The sequence below is a fragment of the Mus caroli genome, unplaced genomic scaffold (assembly GCF_978045245.1).
Source record: "Mus caroli unplaced genomic scaffold, Mus_caroli_1 scaffold_7, whole genome shotgun sequence".
Lineage (NCBI taxonomy): Eukaryota > Metazoa > Chordata > Mammalia > Rodentia > Muridae > Mus > Mus caroli.
Window position 1 is genome coordinate 72,350,397 of NW_028227262.1, and position 21,863 is coordinate 72,372,259.

The following is a 21,863-nucleotide window of genomic DNA, read 5'->3' on the forward strand; positions in this document are numbered from 1 at the left end:
CAAGGGAACAATCCACCAATTATGTCAGTGCACTTAGGACTCTAATCATTTCCCCCAAACCATCCTCCAGTAACTAACTCCTTGATTCATTAACCTGAGGGGGACATTTCACATTAAAACTGAAGCAGTAATACATGACTGTCCCTCAAATATTCATTTAAACTCTGGCAAAGCATAAAAAACCATTACAAGAATGCTAGTCAGTTTAAGGAATTAGTAAATCATGACCTTAAAGGAAGAGTGTAGAACTGTAAAGATCTGAGAGATGCTCTTGCATATTTTGTTTGTCATGTCTCGATATGAAAAGTTAGTGAAGAAAAAAACTAAGTGGCTCTCTATTCCCAAAGCTCCGCTAGATGTGTTTATTTCTCTGGGTGTTTGAGATAGGAAAGGAGCAAGACAATATTGAGAAGAAATAGAAGAGAAGAAACAGTTCAGAGAAGTATTTGTTTCTGGAACGTTATTTATAGAGCTATTTGATCACTTTAAATAAAAGTCTTAAAAATGCATACATTAGCATTCCCACCTTAACTAGGGGGAAAATCATCTGTTTATGCTGCTGAAATATAACCTAAATGGTCTATATTAAGATATTAGTTGTGTAACTACATGTTTGAATCAACAATCAATTAGAAGCGTTAAATATCTTCTTTATTTTCCTGTCATAAATAATAGCTGCTACCCTACACTGATCAGTCTGTGCAGTCATCTAGGGAAGTAAGGATATGAGAAGTTCCACTTTTTTCCTCCCTGTAAAATGCTACAGCTTTTTGACAGTATAGGTGCCCTAGTTCTCTTTCATTGTGTCTGCCCAGTGGAGCTTTTGCATATTTTGGGAGCTGAGCATCCATCCCAGGGCTCTGCCTCATAAAGATGGTGAATCTTTGGAAGTTTGCTGGAGTCAGAGAGGTAATGCATGAAATCAGGGACGATGACGACTCTGACAAAAGAGGAACGTATTGATTTTCACATTTATTACCACTGAAGCAACACATTAGCTATTAAAATAGGAGATGCTTGTGCTTTTGTTCCTACCATTCTGAAACTGAAGTTTGAAAACAACTGTGGATCAGTGTCCAGTTCCTGAATGCTCCTGATATAGATAGATTTGGACTATAGAAAGAAGAGAGTGGACAATCTCAAGGGCTAAGATGAGTGCCTCCTAAAATATAAAGACAGTCTGAGACTCTTAAAAAGAAAGATTCTTATTTGTTAATACTTTGATAAATCTTGAGTAGTCCAGATCACCCTTTGCTGTGAGGCCTTTTGTGGTTTGCCATTGTAGAGTACTTATCACCATCTCTGAACTCTTTTCTAGATGTCTACAGCAACTCATCTGTAATCAGTGAAAACTCACTCTCAGAGAGAGAGCCATAGGCCTACTTGCCACTTTGCTATTTTACCCAAAATATAACACAATGCTGCAAGATTTACTTTTTAGCCCTTAGTGTTAGCCTGGCACCATTGCATAATTGTGTACACTGCTAAAAGAAAGACTTCTAAGGACCCATTGAAGTTGTTATTTACCTATCACCTTCGTATCTCCTTCCTAGTTGTATCAGATTCCCCTAACTTACATTTATGAACTCTTTGTTCCCAAAGGCAATTAAGTATTCTGATGAGAATAGGGAAAATAACGTTTAAGTAAGATAAAATGGCTTAATTTTATTATTGTATATAAACAAGGATATTGAATCCATTCCCTAGTGTTCATGACACTTAAAAACTTGAAGGTTTCTATCTTCAATGCTATGATACAGATAATTTAATTTTTAAGTAGTATGAAAACAATGGAATTATTGTATACTTCCTTCATTCTGTACATTTTGAAATCTTGATATGATGGGAACAGATAAATATATGTTTAAGATGAAATGAAAAGGAAGGTAATAGGCTATATTGCTGCCTTGAAATATTTTTCAATAATGTCTAGCACATTAGGCTAATGGTCATGTTGAACTTCCCAATGGTGTTCTTTTTAAGATATTTATAACCAGCAAATTCCATAATTTATAAGTTTGCCATGTTTATAGGCAAGAAATAAATATGTTTCATAGGAAGAATTATATCAAAGTCACAATGTTGCATGCGAAATTCCAGATATAACAGACATTACTCAGTGAAGTACCAACAGTTGGCATACTAAGCCATTGCCTTGGCATTTTTTTGCCTCTTGGGAAAAAAATGAGAGGATCTTAAGTCTTGTAATACATATATACATAATTTAACTTTCTCAAGGCTAGACTTGGAGGAAATCCACGAAAACTATTGCATTGTAGGAGACATTATCATGTCAATATTAAATGTAATATGGTGCTAAAATCAACCTGCACCCTTTAATGTTTATCTTTGTTCCACGGTTAACAGTTGTTGTCATCTTAAAATTAAAGTGATATTCCCCCCAATAAGTTTTCCAGTTTCATTGGTTTCAAGCTTCCTTTTAACAGAAACTCTGATACATTTTTCTCTGATATTTGGCAATACTGTTATGCATTTCCTGCCCTTTGAGGATTTTGTTCTCTTTAATCTGTGAATTATGAAAGTTTCTTGTGTAGCTCAGTCTCTTTTGAGAGGATACAGACAATATTTTGTCTATCCATAGAGGTCCTTTGTTGGACCAAAAATATTTCGAGTTTTAGATGGAAGGGAACCCTCAGGTGTTTTTGCTACATTTTCAATCAAGTGCATTCACTGCAGGAGAACAGGACTAGAAGGTTTCCAAACTAGGCCAAGCCCTGGCAGGCACCTGTATGAGGAAGCATCCTGAGCTTCTAAAGAGAACTACCTTAGATGCCTTTTATGTCTTCTTTTAGTTAAAGGCATTTGAAACTGTGGTGCATGGCTAAGTGCACAATTCATAAGGACAAAGGGCAGCATCTGCATCTCAGATAATTGTCTTTTGTTTTGTAAGTTCCTCTTAAGTTTCATTCCCATTCTAATGAGACAGCAAAGCTAAAGTCGGTATTACATTTTTTAAATTAAGATTAATGCAAGAAACATCTAATAGGTTGATCCATGTAGCTTATTCCAAATTGGGGAAATATCTAAAAGTGCATAGCCGAGCAAAGAAAAATACACATCAGTTTTTCGTTTCCAGTAGTCACACCACATACTTCAGTTTAAAGGAAGCTTCACCCAAGAATCCATCAACCGAGCTGACTGACATGCATTCCAGTATTACTAACACCTACTCTCAATGTGTTTAATGTGTTGAAAGCCCTGTGGAGAACATGCCAGTAAGGGGCAAGAAGGTACCTGGATATGAGGAGACAGAATAGTAGCTATGGAGACAAGACCCACAATGCTTTGGAGTAAAGAACAGCAAATATATATAACTCTTCATCTGTTTGGAGCCTGGAATCCAGCAGAATTGAGACAGAGTCATGAAAGAGAGATTAATAAATGAGCTGTTAGCTCATATGGCCAGCATGACCTCCCTTCAGTTGATTCTAAGGATTTGCCCATTTATTTTCCACCTCTTAAAACAACATGTTTGTTTCCTCTATCATTTTCTTTGAAGACAGTATTTTCTGAGTATTCTGCAACATGAAAAGGTGAGATTGTCACTAGGCCACTCCATAATTTAGGACCAAGAGATGGAAACTCATATTCTCTGGCAAATTCAGTTTTCTTACCTTGCCAGTACCGATGATGTCCAATTACGTGAATCATCTGTTGGGGCACTTGCATCCAGCTGTTCCAAAATTTATGAGAGATTATATAATAATCATGTATAGCCACACACTTCCTTCAAACTTTTAAAAGGGGTGTTTTAAGTTGTTTTCTTTCCCTACTAAGGCTCATTTCATATAACATTTGGAAAACATGGTGATTAAATTCACTCTACACTTGAAGAAATAGATTCTTACAGTAGTGACTGTCCATCTTTTCATAGGGAGTAAATGACACATACATAGCTTCTTTCATGGAGAGTTCTGTGTTTTATGAAATGTGAGCATAGTCAGGAGCATTAGTGTTCTGCAGAACGGTAGTGGATGTAATAGTGGAAATATTACACATCAGCTGCTATAATGAAGATAATGGTCATTGTTCATGTTCTGTCTTTTTTTTTTCTTTCATGGTGTCTTGTAAATGACAAGTTAAAAGGCTAAGTAGGAATTTGAAATTGTGAAAATTTAAGATCATTTCTCTTTATAGCTTTTTGGTATACAAGAAGTAGTATGAATGAAATTTTCAGATGAGGAAAATTAGAAGTTGCCATTAATCAAGTTTCCTTGACTATGTAGAGCCTTTGTTAGGGGATTATATTTGCTGTAAGGAAAATCAGAGCCAGGCAATAAGATCCCTAATACTCTCTCAGTGCACAGCTTTCATGAGTCATGATAGCAAAGCATTTGTATGCTGTGGCTTGCTTTTGTGTGACCCTGAAGACTTCTCGGTCATATGACTCATGTTGGTGAGCAATTAAAATGGTTCACTGAGGACCTGGGTATCTCTGTCCAGGCCTGGTGCGAAGGTTCAGAAAATGGAAGCAAGTGAAGGCAGGGAGACGAAGTCTCTGCTGTGCCTTCCAGGTTGCTCGGTAACTCCAAGATTGCTGGTCCTATATTCATAATGCTAGAGAGTAGACTAGGAGGGCCCTAGAATGGACTCCTCTCTTAAGAGAAGAGTGTATCACAGTGCAATGAATCCCCCACCACAAAATGTTAAATTTTCTCTATTTCTGTTTTCCCATATATAGGTAAGAAGATGCTCATGTGTACTTGTTTTGAAGATATGAGAAATTTTATGTGATGATAACATGATGTCTAGTAACCAGAACTCAGTGCCTTGTTGATATTAGTCCTCTCAATAGTTAGTCTTTTACTTATAAGAGTATTTTATGAACAAAAATGATGGTTTTGAAATGCATTGAGTAAAGTGATGGAAGAAGTCCCATAACCAGTCTATACTGAAGTTTGGCTCAACTTCAATTTGTCAATTAAGTGCCTGCTGATAGACTCTTGCTTTTGTCTTTACTTCCATGGGAGGATGACTGTATAGAAGGAATGCATTCTAGGCTGCTAATTGTGTTTTAATTTCACATGTGTCTTTTCATTTCTATTTCAAAGTCTGTAATGTCACAACTCAATAAGGCCCTTTTAGAGGTGTTTAGTAAATAGCAGATGGGTGGGGGAAATGTGAATAAGATAAAGTATGAACTAGTTTACAAGATTATGAAAAATATTTATAAAAGAAAGAGGAAAACAGACTGAGGCCATCAGTGATGTACATATGATGAAACTTAGAAACAATCTAGTTTAACTGGTGGAACCATGATACCAATATTTGAATTTGCTTTGAATTTGATGGAGAATGAAATAAAGTGCTACTGGAGAGAATGGGTCAGGTGAATGATCAGAGAGCAGAAAGTGAGATGGGGTAAGCAGCAAGTGTACTAAAGTTGTGGTGACAAGAGATGATGGAATTTGAGATGCTGAGTCAGAGAAAGCATAGTGCAGCACAAGACTCGGGATGCTTCATCTAAGTGTTATGAAGAGGGGGTGGGCTTCCCTCTCCTGATGACTGGGAAGGAGATCTCTTTGGGAGGAGTAGGTTTGCATAGAGGTGGACTGATTCAAAGAGCTTCTAGCTAAGAGATTTAGAAGATGGAGAATCATCAGTAATAAAATGTCTACACAAGATTGAATTATTCTCTGCCAAAAAATCTTCAAAAAGGTATCTCAAGAATCTGAAGAGTAATCAATATAGAAATGAATGGAATTCATGGTTGAAATGCCACAAAACTATATTCCTAGGTCAAGGTGAAGCCTATGTCCAAACCTCTGGCAGGTGTATATAGAGATTTCATGGAAGTGGATGGATTGCCAGTTCACAGTAGAAATATCCATAACTGAGATGAAGGAACATGTTTATAGGCAATTTTTTGGTGACTACTCAAAGTGGACAGAAAAAATTTCTTCAATTATAAAAAGCTATGGATTCGCTTGTCAAACTTAAAACTAATTTAATTAAAATTGCTGGGTTTTAAACCATGCATTATACTGAGGACCTCTTTTGAGCACTTGAATTATGGAACTTTCATTTTGTCTTAATTTTCATTTCTATAATGAAAAACGATCTGAAATTTTGGGTTAATGTACTGAATTATTTTATATAGCTATAGATGTGTCTAACATTTCACTTGAGTTTTTTTTGTATTTTATATAAAAGATCATTACTCATGAATTATGTAAGAAGATAATTATGATATTGGAGTGATAATAAACTTAGTAGCAGTGCCACTTAATGACAGCAGAGATGTGTCAGGTGGATACCTAAAACTGTGGGCATGAGGAGCCCTATATGATATAATTAGTCAATCTCAGCTATGGAGAAGACCCTGTACAAGGTTTGATTCATATACTGAGAAAAGAAATGGTGCAAAATTTCATCATGCCTAAGAATGGTGCACAATATAAAACCTGAGTTTGTTATTGGAACTTTCTATTCAGTAATTCCATACCTAGATTGTCCTTGGATCACTAAAATGGATAGGAGTAAAACCACAAATAAGAAGGAGTTTGTTAATTGCAATTAAAACAGCTGAAATGAAACCAAGAAAAACTGCCCTAAATAATACTTGTATGGATAGAGGACTGATAGAGTATACACTTTGGGAAGTCAGAGACTATGTCCAGTATAGAGGGAAATTCTGAAGGACTGTGCACATTTGATAAGGATAATAAGAACAATGCATGCTAATTATCCTTGTTTGTGATGAATATAGTCTAAAAGATGTAGTTTCCCAATTTTGACTTTTAATAATCTTGTATTAAAATTAAAATGTTTTTTATACCTTCTCTTGTTATTTTCTCTTTCCTAACTACTTTGCTTAGTCAGTGAGACTCACAGAAGTAAATGGTAGAAAGTAATGGTAGGAAGATGTTCTTGAGACATTATTTGATGAAATTATCGAGCTCCCTGTCATGATGTGTGTCTGAAAACTCATAGGTCATTTCTTCAGATGATGGATTTACTTCTGTCAGATGGAAGCCAACAATTTAGAAATCAAAATGACATGAGATTCTGACGGGTAGGATGATGCAGGGAGTTAGCAAGACGAAGAAAGTAAAGATGGGAGAATTCCTAGGTGCGTCTTGCATAATTGCTCCTAATTTTCCAAGAGGTAAAGCATCTGATGTGTAGCAAGAATCCCTTGTTGGGGTTGAGCAAAAATTATTCGGCCTTTACTGGTAGGGAAAAAGATGGCTTTAAGCCATATTTAGAAAATTTGTTGACTGTAATTAAGCCTTCATGGGACTCCCCAAGGTTTACTTACCTATAATTGAAAAAATGCAAATGAAGACAGTTAATCAGTGAACTGGCTGACTATGAAGCACTACTACCTACCTAAATGAATTAAAAATCCAAGACACAAATATGTCCAGTGGAGAGTTACCTGGGTACCACAAATGATAAATTTCTCATCGAGGCTTTGGAGATGTTTTTCTTAGCATGTCTGAGGCTGAAGTGCCTTTCTGTTAAGATCTTTGGCAATTTCATCTTTAGCCATCACATACAGATTTTCTCAGATCTGGCTTTCAGTGTTGGTAGAACACCAACTGTCTCTCAGGCAGAAGTCATGGAACCCCCACAGAAGAAAATAACAGACTTCTTGTGCTCCTTTCTATCATGATTGATCCCCTACTAAAAGGGAAAACATTTGTCAAACAAGACTAAGTTATCAAAAAGGATTATCCCTAGGGTAAACTAACTGCTCAAATGTTATCTGATTGTCCCTTTAGTGATATGATAACTATTCAGAGTATGGTGCATATTTTAAGATATGTTGTACTTAGGTTTAAACAACAATAAACCAGGCATGTGTATTTTTACCTCAGACACAATGCTTGTTAATATATATTGCCAGATTTTTATTCTATTTAAAAATAGTTCCCTATAATGCTTGCACTTCTGTTAATACATATGTCTTCTCATTAACTATTTCATTAATTGGCAGCTCATAATAAAGAGCCATTACTAAGAAGTGCACAATCTGTTCCTAAATATTAGTCATTGGAACAAAAAGAGGAGTGTGATGTCGTTTAAATAAAATGTGTTTGTCATGGTCTGGTGGATAGTAGTGAAATCAAATGTATTTAAGTTCATGTACATATAGACCTAATATAGGAGATTATTTATGTATACTGTAAGTGGTACCACACTGTCTTTGACAACTCTGTCAAAATGTCAACTCTTGGAGAAAGAAAGTAAATACGTTTCTTCTCTTTGTATAACCAGTGCTAAGAGAGAAAAGTACGGACGTTGATTAAGAATGTCTGCCTGTAGCACTACAGGGATGAGTGGTAAATTGCTAACTGTTCTTCGCCACTCTGTTAAGCAAAAGAAACCTAGCTTTGCTAACTCTGTCTCACTATTGATATCTGAGTTGTCAGTGGAAAGAGTACCAAAATGATAATGTGCCACCACAGACATGTCATTTTCCATTTAGGCCAGTATATGAACATTCTGCGATTGCTCACCTGGGGGAAGAAAGGACACACCTGAACCTTTTCACTGTATCTTTGTCTGAGTTATTTATTGCTCCTGACTTGTTAGAGATTTTTTTAAAGGTATTGATATAAACTCTAGAAAAGAGGAGGCAGATATTTCAAGGTGTTTCAGATGTATCATGGTTTCTAGGGAGATCAAATACCTCTTCAAAGATCATGGGTTTTAGTTTTTGAACATGAAATGTTCTTGTAGGCAGATAATAAACCCTGTTGCTTTAGGTCTCTAGGTTTTCCATTTATTAACAGCAAAGGTTACTTGTAGCAAAATCTCCCCAAGCCAGTGAGCAATGTGTGACATTTTTGTGGGGGTGGGGTAGGTAATAGTTTAAATATAACTAAAGGGAAGCTGTAGTTTTCTGAAAGCAACAGCCTTATTATAATTATTCTCAATATTTCTATCATAATTTCTTTCCTCAAAAATATGTAGGCTAGTGCCACTAAAATTATTTCCTACTCGGTGTTAAAGATATCTTATTTAGCCACTCAGAATCTTAAAAGTTACTAAAATGGACTTCTGCCATATATGGCAAACTTATTTCTAGTTTTATATTCACAGTTATTAACTTGGAGTTGAAGTAATGAAAATAGGATAGTTTCAGCCTTGACATGAATGAGCACTTTTTCTTTGGCAACTAGACTTTCCATTGCCCTCAAGCATCCCCTTTTGTATTTATATTACCAAAATATGTTCTAAATGGACTTGGCTTATTTTATTTTTTTATTTGTCCAATATTCCCATTCCAATTATTTCTGATTTTGAACAGTTTGCATTCCATATGTGTATATATATATATATATATATATATATATATATATTCTCCTAACCATCTTCTTTAAATATGACATAAGATGGCTCAAAACCACATGCCTGCTAGGAATCAAAGCATTCTAAGAACACATCTTACATCCCAATCCTCTGCATTACATCCTCAACCTTTGTGAATGACATCCTGAAACATTCAGACTAGTGAGTTCTCCACTCCTTTTACATTTTTCACTTTTAGACATTGTTCTTTTTATTTTTATTTCTTAAAGAAAATTGTGAATCATAAACATTTTTTTTTATTATCCTTGGCTTCAGCAAGCACCCCATTGTTGTGGATAGCTAATTCCTTCATTATTCACCAGTCAAACAAAGTCATTTTCTATTCAAATAGGCTCTTTCTTGATACTATCATATCTTAGATGATATTGATTTTTATCTTGAAAGTCTTATGCTGATAATTTTTAAATAAATATATTGAAATTTTGGATATGTGGAGAGAAAAACAGATTTAGTAATTTATTTTGCATTCTTTTATTTTGCTTTGTAAAAACACTAAATAAGATGAAGAGAAGTCATGAGTGAGTATATAATATATATATAATTATACATACATATACATATATATGAAATTAGGAAGAATTGTTATAAAGTATGTAGTATTTCATATGCAGCTACCAAAGTTTCACCCCAACGTTTATAATCATCCCTAAGATGATCCCTAAGATAAATCATCCCTAAGATAAAACACATACCTCAATCTCAATTAGCTAGTAATTAAACTCAGCTCTGTAACATCTCAACTTTTCTTTCATTCTCAGTTTTGCCTACAAACATCAATATAAAGCCAGGGGTAATAGGAATTTGATATTTGTTCCCATTGAAGGGTTTAGGAGTCATGACCCCACAGGAAGTCCTTTTCCTTGTGCTATCCCTTCCTATATGACTCCAAGAAAATCTTCTACTTCCAGGTTCCTTGAGTACCCTGCAGCCTACTAAGGCACCCCTCATAGAATATTAAGCTTTTAGAATGTGTGTGTCATCTTTTCTGGATTTTTCCATTATATCTTATAGTCTGAGTCTATTCTTGTCTACATAGTCATCACATAAGAGAAGTGGTTGACATAACATAGAAGAAATACCTGCATGTGAAAATGTGTGGGTGGACAAATGGAGATATAGCAGGCAGAGGGAAAATGAGATTTCAGCATTGATTTCAAGACTGTTAGTGAGTTAGGCATGGTGTCAAAATTGTGCATGGTCATGCAAGCTCAGCATTAGAGAAACAATTTACCAGTAGTGACTTTAGGTGACTCCTGGTAGGTAAATGATGTCAAGCACAGATCATGGTGTTTTACAGCTTTAAAGTCATAAAGCATCAGATAGCTGGAAAATATCATTGATGGGAGGAATTACATTTAGGAAAACCTTCCGTTAATTCAAAACACAAATGAGGAGAGTGCCCAGGCAGATGATCCCTACGTGTCTTTGTGATGGAAGTTGTATGGGATTAAGAAGAGTGGAAACAGTGGCGGGGGTTTGGGGAGAAATAGTACAGAAAAAGGCCTCAGATACAGTATAGTTCACCCTTATTTGCTTTCACGGACTGTAATAGAACAAGATGTGAGGAAACATCTGTTGCCTTCTTTTAAAATAGTACTTTGATATTTTGAAAGATTAGCGACAGAATTAGGAGAATTCTAATTTCTGTGGCATGGAACAACTTTCACAGTGTGGAAGAGTGTGAGTCCAATCCAGCTTTATAGTACTGTGGAGGGACGGAGGGTTGGTCAATGTGAGCAATGACTGTAGTAGGGGTTCTCAAGTCAGGCTACCTGTATTTAAACCCTGGTTATGGAATTATAGTGGGTCATGGGTGAACCATGTGCCATACATGGCAATTTACATGGCCACTGTCAGGGATGATTGTCCATCTAAATTAAAGTGGTCATGTGGTCTGATTTGTTAAATATAGGCTCATTTTTTTTATATATTTTTATTACGTATTTTCCTCAATTATATTTCCAATGCTATCCAAAAAGTCCCCCATACCCCCCCCCCCACTTCCCTACACACCCATTCCCATTTATTTTTGGCCCTGGCATTCCCCTGTACTGGAGCATATAAAGTTTGCCTGTCCAATGGGCATCTCTTTTCAGTGATGGCCAACTAAGCCATCTTTTGATACATATGCCTCTAGAGTAAAGAGCTCCGGGGTACTGGTTAGTTCATAATGTTGTTGCACCTACATGGTTGCAGATCTCTTTAGCTCCTTGGATACTTTCTCTAGCTCCTCCATTGGGGGCCCTGTGATCCATCCAATAGCTGACTGTGAGCATCCACTTATGTGTTTGCTAGGCCCCTTTAAAACTAGCTTTTAAAAGAGTGAACAGTTTCTCTTAAACTAGATGTAAGGATCACCAAGGTGAACCAAAGTATCTTTAATGAAAGACTGGGCTTTGTACTGGAAAGAAATGGCCATGTTGAATGTTTGAGGAATTCTGGTGATGGTGTTAGTTTTGTGTTTTTTTTGTTTTTTTGTTTTTTTTTTTAATTCATTTGAGAGGAAGTGAGCTCAAGGCTTAGAAACACTAATTATAATGGAGATCCACTTGAAGTTCTAACCAGTAGTTAGTTAGAACTGGGTAGTAAATGTATATAGGTTGCTTTACAGAGCCTCTGCTGCTCTGAGTGTTGGCTCTAAGACTGTAAGACAGCTGTAGGTTGAGTTTTTGGGAACAGTTAAACACTGGGCAGGGGTAGTGTAAGCTCAAAATATCTACACAGAAAAAGATTCAGAATTTTCAAACAAGATGAAAAACTAGAGCCAGTGAGATGGAGACTGTCATAAACTTGGTGATGCTGCTGTGAGAGCATTGCAGAGTTGAGAAGCATCAGTTTCCAGTCCGAGCAGATTGAAGAGAAGCAGAGATTTCTTGATTCATAGGTAGTAGCTGGTAAAGAAGACCCCCAGCGTCTCTGCAGTGCTCCCAGGGAGTAGTGCTCTTCATGGGCTTTCAAACCTTGTCAAAAATTATAATTGGTTTTAATCCCTAAGTGACAGTTTCCTCACCTATGCAACAGTCATTGCTACTTGAGAAATCTTGGAAATTGAATCACATAATTCAATTAACATGACTAAGGCAATGGCACGCACCTCCACATAAGTGCCCAATTAATGTCAGTTATTATTATTAGAACTTCACTTACATATGTTAATTTACTCATCTTATTTGGAAATGCCACTGCTAGAGTAAAACATCAGAAAATAGAAAGCAATTATGTTAAATAGGTGTCCTTAAACTTTGCTAAAAGAAATAAATCATACCGCATGCCTTTACTCTTTCTAATATCTTTTGGGGATTAAAAATTTGGTTAAAACTTTTCAGCTAGGAGGCACTTTGGAAGAAACATAAATAAAACCCATTTATTCAAAATGAAAAGAAAAACAACCTATCGTGAAAAATAGCCAAATAGTAGAAATGGATCTAGAGCAAAGCACACAATAACTTTGGAATTCACCTGTTTTTTTAAGTCACATTTTTTATTCAATTTTTGATTCAGCTTATTGTATTTGTATGATTTTGTTCAGGGTTAGTTGTCTATGTCTCTCTCCCAATATATTCCTTTGCATGTGGTTTGAACAAAACCACTAGGTTTATATCTCAGAGCCTTCACACTCTCAACAATATATGAGGTTATCTCACAGGACTCCTGTGTCAGGCTGGGAGACAAAATGAGTTTTGAAGATGAGGCAGGCTCTCTCCTAGCTTTGCTGAAGCTATCTAGAAATGGGATCTATGGCAGTAATCTCCAAACTACTTGTATCTTTTTATTCAGATCCATTCTATTCCCCAGTACTCATTCTTCAAGAGTCATTTGATATTATAATAGACATACCATGTCTCAGTCTACTAATTCTATCATAACCCCCCAAAGCAATATTATCACTGGCATATAACTTCACTTTCTATTCTACCCAATTAATTAACTTTATGAATATGTACTACTCACTCTTAAAACCTGAAAACCTGATGCGGAAATAATCATAGTTCCCATTGAGAGGCATGGGAGAATGATCTTTTCAGGTTGCATAGTAATCAAGACAGATGTGTCCTAATTGGCCCAACATGTTGCTGCCTTTTCTCCACCCACTGGAGGGATCATGGGAAAAACTGAAAATGTGGAATTCAGTCAGATGCTGTGAAGTACTGGGAGCAACTGATAAAATATGCTGATAGTCCTCTTTGGGTTCCATTAATCTAGTTGTCACCAAACGTTGGCATATTTATAAGAATCACATTGCACTGGTTAAAATGGAAGGTTTTTTAATTTGTATTTTTGGATTTACTTATTTATTTTCATAAAGCTTTGTGTTGGGGTTGTAAAGGGACATTTTCCAGGTGATCCTGACATGGCAATTCAAAGAATGTCGATTGAAGAAACACTAAACTAATCCATGCTTGACTTCTTTCCAATGTTAACATTAAGTACTCTAGCATTTGCTCATGAAAGTTCACTTTAGAAACCCAGGTGGTATAAACTAAACAGCATCAATTGGGCCATTATTTGGATATATGTAATTGTATAGACCGATAGAGATGCTAAAGTGCGATACTAAATGGGTCAGTCTACTTGTTTAAATTAGGTCATACAACAATGCATTATACTTCAGTGGATTCATGGCTCAGAGCCACGTACTTTTCTCTATTATTGTATAGTAAATATCTTACTGATATTTTCTATGGCAAAGCATTAATTTGTTAGTATTAGAGGAGATTCAAGTATACAAAAAATATATTATTTCAGTGATAGGTCAAACTTTTAGATGAAGGAATAAGTTTGCTCATTAGGTTGTAATCATTTTTAAACCAGTGTAAAGCCTTTTTAAAAAAGAAATCTTTTATGAAGAATATGGTAGAAAAAAGCTGTCAAAGTAATGGCAGTTAAGAGGCATTGATCCAACTTTCAAATGACCAGATTAGTATGTGGAGGGAATTCTGATTACAAGAGATGGTGTGAAGCAACGTGAATGGCAGTCACATGGAAGGATGGAGACACAGGGCTTATAGTCTCTATTCTTAAAGCTATTGCTGATCATTAAACCTTACAAAGTTCTGTGCTTCAAGTAGCCATAGTCTAGACACACGTGTTATATATGTAGCACCTAACAAAAGCATACACACAGAGGAGGGTCCTTAGTTTAGTTCTTAAAGTGTAAGATACTTCTCTGTATTTCCCACTGCAAACAACTGAGGGATGATTCACCATGCTCAAACATGTCTGAAGCTAGAGTAAGATTTCCAGTCTAGCCAGTGATTTTTTTTTCTTTTATTAGTCTACATGTAAAATCCTTGCTGAAAGAGACTCTGGGATATGTAGTTTTCCTAGCATCTATGGTTCCATTCCTGTTACTAGCAGAGTTGAAGCAGATATTAAATGGCCAGGATACATTATGGGTCACACGGCCCAGCTAGTAGTAGACATTAGGAAAATCTAAAATTGTTTGTCCTGTGATGGGATTCAAATCCTATTATTTTATTATTTATCATTGTTTGTTCTGACAGCAGTGTTTCTTTTGTAGCTCAGGCTGGCCTCCTTTGGTTGTTGTTTGTTTTGTTTTGGACACATTGTCATTTATGTAGATGTCACTAACCTAGTACTGGCTATATTAACCAGGTGAGATTTAACTCACAGAGATCTACCTACCAGGTTCTGCCTGGCATTAACTCTTGATCCTCCCGATCCCCCTTCAGTGTTTTAAAGTTACCCTATTCAATAGGTGGCAGTGTGAACCAATAGATAAGTTTTTAAGAATGCCACTTCTTTCATCATAAAGGGACTGTAATGATTACACCTAGAGAGTGTTTTAAAGAATAAAGTATAGAAGTGCTTGAGAAATTCTTGGAATAGTCTTTGGAGTGTAGTACATAGGAAATCATTGACTAACACAGGACATGTGGCCTTGCTGACCACTGTTGTACCCAGAAAATCATGCCAAAATAACTGATATTTTCACAGGAGGTATGTAACCTAGAAATACTGAAGTGTATACTCCAAGATCAATAAGTAAAACTTATGTGTGGACTGGTGACTTCATTTCTACCCATCCTGAGTTCAGGAAGTAGAAATAACCTGTAATAATCCTCCCATAGGTAGGGGCATGAACCTGAAATGTAACCCTTTGTGACGTTTTTTTTTTTTACAAAGTATTCAATGTTTGGCAAGTACTTTCCAAACACTTGAGTCACTAATACAATTGTGAATGAGTCTAATAATATACGTTGCCAATGGGGATACTTACAGGCTAAGGATAGAGCTTCATCTTCAGTGGCATGGGGATTTTAGACAGCTATGTACTATAGAACAACCTGATTTTGCTTATTTGGGGATCAAGGGTAGGAAAAGGCAGGTGGCTGATTTACAATCTGCTGACTTTTTCTTGTGAAAATTTGCTTGTGTGTTGCAACACTAGCAGAAGCACAACACTGCTTGATGTGTGAAACTGTGCCTGTGTCCTGTGACTTTGAGGCCTTAACTAACCCATTGTCTTTCATTTTTCTCCTGTTCTAGCTGGACAGTGCTACATCACTCATCCAGGCAGCCAAAAACCTGATGAATGCTGTTGTCCTCACGGTGAAAGCATCTTATGTAGCCTCAACTAAATACCAGAAGGTCTATGGAACAGCAGCTGTCAACTCTCCAGTTGTGTCTTGGAAGATGAAGGCTCCTGAAAAGAAGCCCCTTGTGAAGAGAGAAAAGCCTGAAGAATTTCAGACAAGAGTTAGACGAGGGTCTCAAAAGAAACACATTTCACCTGTGCAGGCTTTAAGTGAATTCAAGGCAATGGATTCCTTCTAGGACAATAGGCTACAAACAAGAAAGCTTTTTCTTTCCCTCCTCTCCCTTTCTTTTTCATTTTGATTCCATTTTTGTAAGCATACCTGCTGACTTGTCTGCCTCTGGCATGGGGAAATATCAGAGAACAGTGTCTGTTTGCATGTTAGACGAGATGAGATCAATGCTACTGGTCCTTCAGTAGCCTCGGAAGGGGACAGATGACAATTTCTGTCCTGAGGTGGAACAGAGCTGTCCTTTGCAACATTCTCTTAAAGTTGGGCAAAGAGTTCACACTGTGATGTTCACGGGAGTGGGAGGGATGGGGAAAATAAACTTAACTCTACAAAAGCAAACTCTAATGCATGCAAGAACCATTAGGTTGGCAGGTATATTCATAAGTGAAAAACCTGGAAGTGTAATGGTAGAACATAAAACCTGTACTGCTTCTGTTTGAGTGCAAAACTGTACTAGCCAATACACTGAAGTGTGTGGCCCACAAATTGAAATTTTAACCTCAATGTCCTGTATCCATGCTATCATGTGGATTCTTAACTGAGGAGAAAATAACTCATCCTGTTTCAAATGTTTCTTTAATCTGCATTCTGTTCTTTCTTCCTGGTAGTGCCATTACTAGTGTTCCTCTTATTTTCTCCCCTCTGCTGAAGACAATAAATATTCCTTTGAGACCCGTGGATCCTTCTGAGGACCCTAATGACACAAAGTGGAGCTCAACTGTCCTCCCTTCTATTTCTTTCTTTCTAAACTTGAACTCTGACTTTGCTAGACATAGAAGGCTCAGTGGTGGAACGTTAGCGAAATGGAGATTGACAGTATGTGAAGGCTTAGAGGCAAATGCATAGGTGTGTAGCTGAGAGTGCTGGTATCTAATATACCATTGTATTCACTGACACAAAATAAACACATTTAATCTTGACACCTGGATCATGTTTTCTTTCTCAGCATGCATGGGTAATATAAATTCAGGAATATTCTTAAATATTGATTTAAAACTTCTTGCTTGGATTTTCAAATCAGCCCTTAAAACATATATTCTCACAGTCATTTTTTTCAGAAAAGGTATTTTGTAGTTTGTTTTTTCATTTGTTTTGTTTCACTTTCAAATGGAATCTGAGATGAGAATGCTTGTATTTCTTTTCTGGATCAATCATGGTTCCCTGGTCTAAATAATTAAAACATGAGATTTACGATTTAAAGTTAAGATTTTACTAATTTCAAAATATTTATTAACTTCCTTTGTTTTCCTCTTTAAATTAGAACAACAAGGCACCAATCACATCACCAAAGAGATTCTGTGTGTCATTCGGTTTTGAACTAAGGAGTGGGGAAAAACACCCAGCTACTCAAATGAATGATTGAAGCTCCTCCATTGGAGCGCCATCTACAAGTTACACATCACTATGTGCTACCAGCAGATGCTGGGCAGAACATGTTTCTCAATGACATAATAATTCCTTGGGTTTCACATGCATATAAGCTGTGCCTGATCCCAGATGGAACAGATAGGACAGTAATAGATGGAAAGAAAGTACAGTTCAAATCCTTATTTGGAAATGTTTCTGCAAAAAGCCCAGCTGGCTGGCACTTAAAGCACCACTGAGACCATAATGGTCTCACTAGAAAAGCTGTAGAATCATTTTCGGCACTTCATTAAATATAATAGGCCTGCCCCCTTAATTTGCATAAGCGTTCAGAAACATAGTGACTTATCCAAAATTGGAGCCAGGTCATAAGCTGAGTGCAGTACTCAGCAATAATGCTGGAGACCTTCCCTCTTTGCTTGTCTAACAGTGGTAACTAGCATACCACTTGTCTATTGACCAGAATAATAATAACAACACATTCTTAACAACATTGACTCAGTTCTGAGAAATCGGATCTTCTCAGAAACAACAGGGAAAGCATTCTTTTGGGGAACACTTTCTTAAAAATATTACCAATACCATTTTTGTCGTCCTCTGAAGCTTTCAAAGATGATGGACATCTCTTCATATCCCTTCTCTCCAGGATGGAAGGAAACACAGGTAGTCAGGGGTTAGAAGTAGGAGATAAAAAGTACCAGCCTGGTGTTAATGACTAGGTAGAGAATCAATAAAATTTCTTGAACAAGCATTGTTCAAAGCTCCTGAGTGATACATAATTACTACTGTTAAAATTCTTACTTTATATGCCATTCTAATTTTTAAATTTAGCAGAAAGTATTCTTCATACTAGCCAGGAAACTTAAAACATTGAGAAACTTTGTGGAAATTTTTTGAATATAAATAAACAGCAGGTATCTGAAGAACATGTAAAGAATGTCTTGGACCTTGACCTATACACTGCTGCGTAGCTACTTTAATATGTATGAGCCTTGTGTATATAGGCTTTCAGAAAATCAGACCTCAATTTTGCTTACATCTGAAAGTATTCTACAAATCTGCATAGTCCTTGCTTGCCGTTCATCATCAGCAAACTTCATCCTGTCCTTGCCATGATTGCTCATGTGAGCAAAGAGAATGGTGACTTTGCAAACATAAGTGTATTTTGCTAAGAACATCACAGCAATAAAGGAACTGCTGTTTTTCCAAGGCCAAGACTATTGCTCCAAAATGTAATGGAAGGAAGTGTACAGCCTACAGTATTATACCTAAATTATAGAAGCAAAACAGTAGCAAAAATAAATAAATAAATAAATAAATACTACAGATTAGAAATATAGACATCAGGACATACTGAAATATTAGCATTGTGGAGATTGATGAAAGAGGTAGAAGAAACTACAATGTAAATAATCTTAAATATTTTCTAATTATGTGTTTTTCTGTGGGTATGTGTGATTGATTGCAGGTACCTACCTGCAGAGGTTAAAACAACAGAACCCCTGAAGTTAGCAGGTGATTATGATCTGGCTAACAAAGGTACTTGGAAACAAATTCTGGTCCTGTACAAGAACAGGGCATGCTCTTAACCACTGAGCCTCCACTACATCACATCTAAGTATATTTTTGATGCATGAAAGGCACACATTGACTAATTTCATAAGAGACATAAGTAGGGTGAGAGCTTTGACAGAATACTACTGCAGAATATGATGGTCATAGTGAACCTTTGGAACATACATATGATGAGATGGGATGAGTGTAGTCTATGTTAACAATGAAACAGAATGGAACATTGAACTTGGATGATAGCATTAAACAACAACGACAACCATAACAACAACAACAAAAACAAAAACAGCCAAAAAAATCAAAAGACCTACATTCATATGGTGAAACACACTAAAAGGTCAGTACTGAAAAACTCTCAGTCAGAAGATGCATATTCTATAGACATGTAAGACTTTCCAGTAATTTCTGGCATAACTAGATATAGACTAAAAAAAACTAAAGATTTATTCAGAGAGAGTATGAAGAGTTAAATGTCTGGAAAACAATTCATTAGGGTAAACTACAATGGTATGTTCAAACTGCAGTGGTATATTTGAGGAGACACAGGAATGGTAGAACCTATGCTCCTATGTGCACACGGACACACACAAACACACACACACACACACACATACACACTTTTCTAAAGAGGAATGTTAAATATAGGAGGGTGGTCATTTCTGATTTCATCAAGAAAGAAGATACCTACACATGTAGAGTATCACAGGAAAGTTTGAAGCATGTTGCTGACCGCTCCATCCCTTTCTCGGGTGACATGTTCAGTAGGAATGTCACTCAATTCCTGGTTCCACAACCAAGGAAAGAAAAAGGTGAAACTTCTACCCAATGTTCTATCTTGACTGGTGTCTGATGGCAGTAATGGTTTGTGCCTTAACCCCAAGTGCTGACTGGAATTGAGATATAGTTTATCAGGTTGAAGGCTAAAGAAAAAGCAACCACCCTGGGAAACTCAACATGTTGTATGCTTCTGGAGGTTATAGATGTGAAAAGAATACCATCTAACATAGTGTAGGAAAAAACAATGGCAAGACTTCTACACAGTTAAGAGACTTAGGAGCGGTTGTATGACCAAGGGCTTTGGGAACAATACAGAGGCTTGTATACATATGTTTAGGAATGAAATGTCCAGATTACATTCCTTGTGCAATAAATATAATATGCAAAGCAAAGTAGGTACTTATTCAAATGTCCATATACTGTTTATATGACACCTAGATCTACCGAAAATTTATCAGACTAAGATGAAACTTATGCAACAAAAAGAATAATCAAAGAGAATAGGATTAACTCCCCTAATGTCAGACAAAACAGACTTTAAGTAAAAATCATAAGGGAAAAAGGATGGTCTGTAATAAAAGATTAATGCATCATGATAGTGTGATAGTTAATGTATGTGTACTAGATACACATACATTATGCCTCTAAATATGACTTGATCAAGGAAAAAGTAAAAGAGGAAAGTAGAGAACTCCACTATAGAAACTTCAGTGCTACATATTCAACAACCAGACCAAAGTTAATAAAGATGTCTTAACCAACACTGTGCATCATTTCAACCTGAAAGGTAGATGCGAATTCCATTCAACCTAAGAACATATTCTTCTAAAATACACAAAGGATTTAATCCAAGTTAAATCATGTGATAAAGGCACAAAGTCAAATGATGTCTTAAAACTTTACAAATCATCTTTTGTGGAGATTTATTGTGAAATGAAACTAGAAATCACCAGAAAGAACAATTGGAAACCTGCACATGTGTGGAATTCAACCTACTCTTAACCAAGGGCTAAAGAGAGAAAATCTCAAGGCAATTAGAAAATATCTTCTAGAGACGATACATCTAACCCTTAAAAGATTTGAGGCCCCATGAAGTGGAGCAGCCTGGCTTGATGGGGCGAGGTGGTGTGAAGGGGTGGGGACATCCTTTTGGAGACAGGAGGAGGAATGGGTTGAGGAACTATCGATGGGCAGACTGGGAGAGGGATAATGACTGAACTCAAAAAAAAGAAAAAAAAAAGATTAAGGATAATTAAAAATAAAAGAAAAAATCTCTATACAAATGAGCATAAAAAGTCAACATTTTAATGTATAATTATTAGAGTAATCTGTAGTTGTGAATCCTTATATTAATAGGCAAAGTCATAAATCAAATTAAAGTTACACTCAGAGACCATTATATAAAATAACCCCAATTCCATGGAAACAAAGTGTGATGGTAAATTTTTGTCAACTTCCATGTGCTAAGAAATGCCCAGAGTGTGGCCATGAGGGTTTTCAGAGATCTGGTCCCATAGGTAAGGATGATTGCTGCGAATGGATGCCATCTATCGCATAGTGCCAAGTAGTCTAAAACTGCAGAGGAAGGGAAAATCCACTCTCCGGTTGAGCTAGGACACTTATGTTCTCCTGAACTTGAAAGGCAGTGCTCCCACTTCTGTGACCCTCATAGTTGAGCCGGGATTCATAGTACAGGTTCTTATTCTCAGGTGTTTGGCATTGAATTTGAAGGGCATCACTCACTGTCCAGAGTTGTAGCTTTCAGGTGGTAGATCATGAGAGTTTCCTTCTATAACCACATAAAATGTTCCTTATAAGAATCAATCTATGATCTCTCTCTCTCTCTCTCTCTCTCTCTCTCTCTCTCTCTCTCTCTCTCTCTCTCTCTCTCTCTCTCTCTCTCCCTCTCCCTCTCTTTTCCATGCTATCCCTCTCCTTCTCTCTCCCTCCCCTCCACCTTCTGTGTATGTGTTCTTTGTAATCTATGACATAAATAGAATAAACAGTGTAAGAAAA

The 21,863-nt window shown here is 36.5% G+C and overlaps 1 protein-coding gene across 4 annotated transcripts in view; it reads left to right on the forward strand.

Moving 5' to 3' along the window:
• Ctnna2 (catenin alpha 2) overlaps positions 1-17,053 on the forward strand; it is a 1,115,747-nt gene extending 1,098,694 nt beyond the window's left edge. For all 4 annotated transcript variants that reach the window (XM_021164212.3, XM_021164215.2, XM_021164213.2 and 1 more), the window contains one exon: positions 15,853-17,053. In XM_021164212.3, the coding sequence (XP_021019871.1) occupies positions 15,853-16,140 (288 nt within the window). In that variant the 3' untranslated portion in view covers positions 16,141-17,053. The remainder of the gene's footprint in view (positions 1-15,852) is intronic.
• Positions 17,054-21,863: the final 4,810 nt, after the last annotated feature.